The sequence below is a fragment of the Daktulosphaira vitifoliae genome, unplaced genomic scaffold, assembly GCF_025091365.1.
Source record: "Daktulosphaira vitifoliae isolate Bord-2020 unplaced genomic scaffold, ASM2509136v1 Scaffold_1, whole genome shotgun sequence".
Taxonomy (NCBI): Eukaryota; Metazoa; Arthropoda; class Insecta; order Hemiptera; family Phylloxeridae; genus Daktulosphaira; species Daktulosphaira vitifoliae.
The window spans coordinates 6,535,645-6,544,203 of NW_026099572.1; the positions used below are offsets into that span (position 1 = coordinate 6,535,645).

At 24.4% G+C, this 8,559-nt stretch overlaps 1 protein-coding gene across 1 annotated transcript in view; it reads left to right on the top strand.

Annotated features, from left to right (window-relative positions):
• Positions 1–3,452: 3,452 nt before the first annotated feature.
• The window catches only part of LOC126910446 (lysine-specific histone demethylase 1A-like), a 357,992-nt gene continuing 352,885 nt past the window's right edge, over positions 3,453–8,559 (top strand). Inside the window, exons 1-12 of the mRNA XM_050693061.1 lie at positions 3,453–3,586; positions 3,771–3,834; positions 3,895–4,042; positions 4,384–4,517; positions 4,794–4,955; positions 5,021–5,137; positions 5,199–5,390; positions 6,094–6,239; positions 6,300–6,390; positions 6,471–6,602; positions 6,971–7,044; positions 7,751–7,899. Of these exons, the coding sequence (XP_050549018.1) occupies positions 3,799–3,834; positions 3,895–4,042; positions 4,384–4,517; positions 4,794–4,955; positions 5,021–5,137; positions 5,199–5,390; positions 6,094–6,239; positions 6,300–6,390; positions 6,471–6,602; positions 6,971–7,044; positions 7,751–7,899 (1,381 nt within the window). The 5' untranslated portion in view covers positions 3,453–3,586; positions 3,771–3,798. The remainder of the gene's footprint in view (positions 3,587–3,770; positions 3,835–3,894; positions 4,043–4,383; positions 4,518–4,793; positions 4,956–5,020; positions 5,138–5,198; positions 5,391–6,093; positions 6,240–6,299; positions 6,391–6,470; positions 6,603–6,970; positions 7,045–7,750; positions 7,900–8,559) is intronic.

Genomic DNA, 8,559 nt, shown 5'->3' on the forward strand with positions numbered 1-8,559 from the left:
CTGTAAAATTAATAAATTAGAACAAAAAGACAATTAAAATTATTTTTAAAACAAATAAGTATCATAAAAGGTATATAAATATACACTTTCTCACAATATTTTCACAAATCTAATAACTTTTGATCCGCCAAATTTATTGTGTTATTTTTTTAAAAAGTAATTTGAATAATTTTAGACTATGTTAAAAACATATTTTTATTATTTATTAATAAGAAAAAAAAATTACTTTTTAAATTTTTTTTGTAATTTCGAAATAGTCATTATTTAGTTCTTTTTTTTTACAAAAAAAATTTTTTTTTAATTTATTTAAAGGTAAATAAATATTTTATTTATTTTCGATATTTAAAATCTAAAATTGAATAAAGATTCATTAAAAAATATTAATGTATTTTTAATGAATCTTTATTTATTTGTGCATACACCAGTAAGTATTTAAGTTAATTGATGTAGACAAAACTTTATTGAGAATAAGGATAAATTGAAATAAATAAAATGTAAATATACATTTATGTCAAATACTCAAATATAAATAACAAGTTCTTGTGTCCACTGGCATCCTCAGTAGGTAAGTCTAAGCCTACCTGTATTCAGGTTCAGTTTTAGGTATGGGCAATCCAGATGACCATCCAGGGTGGAAAATTTTCAAATGCATCATTTGTATATTTTTAGTTGTACATTTACACTTAAGACTAGCGTTTAATATTTAACCAAATAATAATAACAGAACCATATATCATAGTTAGTCACACTTAAAAGAAACGGGTTCTTTATTACTGATGCTTCTCCTCTTATTCTTTTGTCTGTTATCTTTTCCCAAATCTTCATACTATGACTCATAAGCATATGCCACTATAAAATTCACACTCCTGCATGTCTCATTTGCTTTTAAATATCGGCACCACAAAACTATTCTTTCATTCTTTTGAAATTTCACCTTCTAATAGGATTTTATTAAATAGTTCCTTCAACCATTTTATACCAACAATGCCTAAAATTTTCTATTATTTCTACTGGCACTTCATCTGGTCCAACTGCTTTATTCTTTTTTATTGATGCAATAGCCTTCCATACCTCTTTCTTACTAGTTAAATCTACCGTCCCTCTTTCTACGAGTTATTCTCTAATGTCTCTTTTGGATACTCCTTATTCAGTAATTTTTCAAAATACTCTTTCTACCTTTTTTTCACATCATTATTACTTGATAGTACCCAATTATCAACACTTTTTATACACCTTACATTGTGTTTATCTTTAGACCGTCTTTCTATTACCTTTACAAGTGTATAGATTTTTTTTTTATCTTCCTTTGTTCCTAGCTTATAACACAACTTATCATACCTCTTTAACTCTTTCTTACTTACCTTACACTTGGCTTCTCTACACAAATGTTTATATTCTATTCAATCTTCTCTTCTTTTGTCATACTTTGAAGTGCTTTTTCTAACTCTATGATTTTCTGAAAATTCTTATTCCATCTCTAAGTTTCCATGTTTTCTGGCATTTTACTCCTATACTGACCAAAAATCTCTTTTGCAGTATTCTTTACGCAACTAGCAAATCTATCCCATACATCATTTATGTCTCTCTCAACATTCTATACCGTCCTCTCTTTTACTATCTTTAAAAACTCTTTTTCTTATTCGCATTTTTTCATAACTGGATTCTCAATTCTTTTCCTGTGTTCTTTTTTTTGTATACTCTCTTCCCATACACTACAATTTCATACCATTAGCTTATTTTATGTAGTTACACTAGGGCAACTTTACTTTTCTTTACTTAATCTTTTACTCGCTTTAAACTCTCTCTCTTCCACATAAAATAATCAATCTGTGATCTATTACTATTTATTCAACATACCTATTCTTTGTATCTTTCTCACCTATACACGAGTTTAGCCTAGAGTTGAGTGATAATGTCACTATACTGTAGACACTATAAGCATTGGGTAGGCTTGTACACATAACTGGTCAAACAGCTATCACACAAATTTTCTGGCTGCTACTAAACCTTTTACTGTTTAGGCCTTCTCTTAACTATTTTATTTCTTCTGACCTGTTGTCCCCGCGTACATCCAAAATTGGACAATTCGCCTTAGTTCCGTTCTGGACTCTTCATACTTTTTGATAAAATTTTACACTGGCTGTCGACCTAATACAACCTCATAAATCACCTCTTACAACTGGAATAGAGGTCATGGAAGTATTCTCATTTTTTTCCACAAAAAAAATTGAAAAATTTTTTGTTCCTAATATTGTATTTATTTTGGGAGTAATCGAATGGTTTATGATTAATCGATTACTCTATATAATTCGCACCGTGCCACCAATTATTAACATATATATATAATGATATATTTAAAAGTTAATAATATCTGATATAATAAAAAAATATTTATTATGATTAATTTAAAACTTAAAATTTATTAATACTAATGGGTAAATTTTTAGTTTTTTTTTTTTTACAAAGGATGCAATTAAAGTCCTATATCTAAATATACTAAAAATATATTATAATAAAACAAAATATGTAATATACAAATAATAATTATGAACTTTAAAAATATTTAATCAGCAGAAAATGTGGTAAAATTCAATGGTTCCAATATTAATAAATAACAATAAATAAATTATTATTTTTTAACAGTATATAATATTTTTAGTGTAGAAATTAATAATGCTTTTGATAGATAAGACTAAGCTTTATTATCTTAATCATATAATTTAAAATAAGTTAATAAAGTATATAACTTACTTTAGTTATTTGAAAACGATCTCCGCACGGACAAGGATAATAATACATCTCATCATCTTCATCGTATTCAAAATCTTCTATTTCTACTTCGTCGTGATAAATTGACATCTGAAATAATTACCTATAAATAAAAATGTCAATGCACGTGGTTTAATTTCCAAAATGAAATTTACAATTCACTAATTTACAAATATTAAAAAACTACAAATAATAACAAATTTACGTATGTATTAATACATTTAACTTGAAACCAACAAAATAAAATCTTTCATTAATGTAAATACCTTAGATAAATTAATATAACTTAAAGTTATAAAAATGTATTTTTACTGGTTATATAAATATTAAATTTTAAGCAATCAACAATAAAAGTTTACTTAAACTAAAACACGTTTTTAATAAATCTAAATCATTGGGCATTTTTTAACCTAAAAAGAAAATAGTATTATCATGTGTTATCAATTCCAAAGATAAGCTTTATGAAATCTACACTATTTCAAAGTCGAACAAGCAGTTTTGGACAAATTATATATATATATATAATAATAATATAAGTATATCTCTAGGTTTATTATAAAGTATTTATTGTTTAGTAATTTAACATTTTTATATTTTTTTAATTATGAAATATTCAATAAATAAAATAAAGGTAAGTTTATGACATAAATATCAGCAATTTCCCGGTTATTTGTTATCACAGTTACAATGAGCGGTAAATATAGTTTGATAATAACAGCTGGTTAGTTCATCATAGTTGTGAGCTTATTAGATATTTAAAATTATCGGTAATTTTGTATTATTAATTCTAGAAAATTGGTTTTCTTGACTCACCAAGGTATGTAATATTATTTTAATTTTAATATTTTTTTAAACACACTCTATGCATAGTTATTGTAATTTTTTGAATTATTACATAAAAATTTTAATTTTAAAATAAAAGTAAGATAAACAATTTTTTTAATTATAGTGTTTTTAATTTAATAGTGTTCATAAAATTATTAATAGTATTTTTCTTTTAGTACAATAGTGTCTAGAAAACTAGTCAGGATGAGTGCTTTGATTAACCGTAGAAAGCGTATTCGAGTAATTTTATATAATTAATCAAAGTAGAGTTATTTCTTATACATTTCTTTTCTTTTATAGCTGAATTCAGAGACCCTAAATGAAGAAGATATAACTCTAAATGTTAATGATAATAGTATACAAGATAGTATTATATCTGAAGATAATAGTACACATAATAAAGAAGAAAATGACTTTGAACTTGACTCTGAGCAAGATGACCCTACAGGTATAATTTTTTGCTTAATATAAAAAAATAAATGATTAATATATTACTTAATGTACCCAAAAATGCTTAAGTATTCCATCAAAAAAATTTTAGATTAGAAAATTTGGTTAGTAGACTTAGTTGTTAACTATTTAATTATACAAATGTATAATAGTTGCTTCCCTTCTTTTATTAGGATGAGATATTTTTAATATTACAGTTGAAATATCAATTTTTTTGTGGAATTTGCTTTTTCTCCCACAATTTTGTCATTGTTTTTCTTAAAATTAGTTCCCTGATGCCATTTGAAGAAGATTTTACTAGTTTAATACCTATTAATATTTTATAAATTTATATGTCAGGTTTGGAAGGAGCAGCTTTTCATAGTCGGTTACCTTTTGATAAAATGACATCAAATGAAGCATATTGTTTTCCTGATGTGGCTCATGGACCAACTCAAACTCAAAAAGTTTTCTTGCATATTCGCAATCGTTTGGTAAAATACTAAAGAAAAAATGATGTTATCTAATAAAATATTATGCGTACAACTTTTTATTTAACTAAGCTTACTAAAATAACTTAAATATTTCTAATAATAAAAAGACATCCTTAAATAAGTAATCAAGTCTAGAGAAAATTTCTTTTTAGTTAAAAACCTTTAATGTAATTAAAAGAAAAAAAATCAAGTGTAATTTTTTTTTTTTTAACAGTACTAATACAGTATTTTACAACTAAATTTTGTGTTTTAATGCTGGAATATAACAATTTTTAGTTACAGCAATGGTTAGATAATCCAAAACAACAACTATTATTTGAGGCATTATTGCCTATAATTGAACCACCATTTAATACTGATAAAATTCTCATTCAGAGAATTCATGCATATTTAGAACGCCATGGATACATAAATTTTGGTGTTTTTAAGAGATTAAAAGTAAGTATAAATTAAAGGCGTTCTTTAAAAAGATCTGAATAATATTTTTATATAAATATTACTAGACTGTACCTTCAAAAAAAGTTGGGAAAGCAATAGTAATTGGTGCTGGTATTGCTGGATTAGCTGCTGCTCAACAAATGCAGCAGTTTGGTATGGAAGTTGTTATACTTGAATCTCGAGTATGTCTAATAATTAATTATCTTTATATCAGTGTATAATTTAAAAAATAACAATTTACAGGATCGTGTTGGTGGTCGTATTGCTACATTTCGTAAAAATACGTATGTTGCTGATTTGGGTGCAATGGTAGTCACAGGTCTTGGTGGTAATCCAGTGACAGTGTTATCTAAACAAATTAATATGGAGCTTCATCGAATTAGACAAAAGTGTCCTCTTTATGAGCCAGGGAAATTGAACGCATTAGTTTCAACTGTAAGTAGTAAATTATTGAAGCTATCAACAAATCTAGTTTATGTTAATAAAAGATTTATTTCAACTCTTATTTTTTAAGAAATATTTTGCTATAGATGGCTCAGCTCAAAAGCGAAAGTGTTGTGCTTTAGTTTGTAAAGATTTAGATAATATACTATCTTTCTGAGATTAATAATTTTTTTCTATTATACAAGCATTAAGAACATTTTTTTTTTTTTAATTTAATACACCTTACAATAAAAATACATTTAATTTTAATTAATGAGATAGTATAGAGTTATTTAATTATTAATTTAAATGATTCGGTCATTGTAAGAACTTCATGTTTTTGCTGGAATCTGGCCCTAGTGTTATTTCAATTATATACTTATGTATAAATAAGTTAACTGTATTGTATGATTAATTAAATTTTAATTTATTTTTTTAATTTGATTTATTATTTATAAGAGTATGGTGTAGTACAGTGGATGTAGTACAAGTGATGGAGCTTAAATGTTAATTTTCCATTTACAATGTTACTTCTCGGATGGGTGACCTTAAAAGAACTAACAGTGACATACAACTTTCCCCTTGCTGGTTCTCTTAGCCATAATGAGGTTGTGTTAGGTTGACAGCTAATGTAAAAATCTAAACTCTAAATAACTGGGATAGAGGCTAAAGAGATGATGATTTATTATACATAAATGTATTTAATTTTTTACAGCAAGTTCCAAAGGATAAAGATGAAATGGTTGAAAAAGAATTTAATAGACTCTTGGAAGCTACTAGTTACCTTTCTCATCATTTAGATTTAAATTATTGTAACGGAAAACCTGTTTCATTGGGTCATGCACTTGAATGGGTTATAAAGTTAGTGTAAACAATATAAATTTAGTTATATATTTATTAACTAATTTTTCTTTTTCTAAGGTTACAAGAAAAACATGTGAAACAAAAGTTAATACAATACATGAAAAATTATGTGGCTGCACAGGAACGTTTAAAAAATATTTATAAAAAAGTTGGTTATATATATTAATATTTTAAAGTAATCTTATGTATATGAAAATAATTTAATTTTTTTTTTTTTTATTATTAAAGATGCTTCAAATTCAAGAATTATTAAAAGATTTATCAACTCAGCAGAGAGATAATGAAGAAAAAAAAGATTCTGATGTAAATGCAAACTTTGCTTACAGAGTTGCTACTAGAGAAATAGCCATTAATATCAATGTTAGTAATAAGTTTGTTTTAAACTATTTGTTTCAAAAAATTTAATAGGCATAATTGACAAAGAGTAATAGAATTAAAAGAACAGAAATATCTTAACTAATGTTTTTAATAGAATTATTTAGAGTGGTCCATAATGTTTTAACAAATCCAAAACTTTGGATCTACTAAATATTGTGTTTCTTTAAAAAAAAAAAAAAATTTATTTTTTTTATCATTTTAAAATAATATTTATTAGAGTTTTTATCATCTTTTATATGATTTAAAATATTAAAATTGGTAAATTTGTGTACTTCATTTGAAATGTTTTGTTTTACAATTTTTTGTAAATATATAAATACTTTATACATAATATTTTTTACTATTGTTAGCAATGGGATGAACTCTTAGGGAAAAAGACTGAACTTGAAGAAAAATTGAAAGAATTGGAAGCTTCACCGCCAAGGTATATATGAATAAAAAAATTTGATATTTTTGCCTGATATTATAAATTTAATCAATGAGATGCTTTGTTAAAAAATAATAATAATAATAACATTAATACTTTCATATTTTTTACACATTCATAAATTTAGTATTAAATAAAGGCAAATATTTACTATTATTATATATAGTTAAATGGTTAAATTGGAGCTGTGTTTAAACTCTATGCAGTTAAATACTATTTCATCACTTAAATTTTTGTTAATAAATATTTTGTATTAATAATATTTGTAAATATTTTATTAATGCTGTAGATTGATATGATTATAATGATAATTGATATTTAACAGTATTTTCAGGAAGCAAAGTTTTATGTATCTATTCAAATTTAAATCACAAATGAACTTATTATTTTGATTAGACTGAGTAACAAAACTACATATAATGTATATGGGTCAACATTTCTATATGTTAATTAAATCATATAAACTTATACTGTTTTACTAGGATCAAAAGATTATTTGTTCTTCATTTTATTTTATTTTCAAATAATGTCTGTATTATTTTTGTTTTCTATTGTTTAGAATATGACTAAACACAATTTCTTATCGATTATGTAGATACTTATATATTAATTGTAAAAATACCTATTTAAATAAACGAATTAAATATTATGGCTTGAGTATATTAAGTAGACTTTAATCTATGTTTGATGTATTTTATTTTAGTGATGTTTATTTGTCGTCAAAAGATAGGCAAATTTTGGATTGGCATTTTGCAAATTTAGAATTTGCTAATGCAACGCCGTTGAGTAATTTATCATTAAAACATTGGGACCAAGATGACGATTTTGAATTTACTGGGAATCATCTAACAGGTTAGTTTTGATTTTAAATAAGGTCATTTAGGAATTATTTACTATAAGTAAAAAAGTATGTATGCTTGAGGTATAAGAACTTATCAGATATTAATTTAGACATAGTTATTTGTTGTATCCATAAATAATTCTTAAATCGATTATTAGTATGAAAAATACCTCATGAAATAATTAAGTGAGCTTAAAACTGATTTAGTCTATCTCCCATTAAGTTTTATGTTTAATGAGTATGAATTTGTATCTTCTTATCCTTCTCAATATTAATTCGAATTAACTGGAATACCTATGAAATTCTATAGAATTTCTGTTTTTTTGATTTTGATCAAATTTGAACTTGTTTCAGTAATTATTTATTAACTATTTTCGGTCAATATATATTTTTAAAACAAACGTTTAATTTGTTTTCCTAGCTGCATAGAATTGATTCAGTAGCTATTAATTAAAACTATTTACTAAAATTAATGAGTAGGTATTGTATGATAGATTAATAATTTTTAGATATTAAATGTATTTCATCTCGTATTTTTGTGTAAGATGAATACTTTATGAATACTTTTTTATACTTAAAATTACTACTTTAATATTTATTACTTTTTAGCTTCGATGCAAAGCTGAGAAGGTATTGGTTTTACTATGATGTGTTTTTTTTTTTTTTTTTTT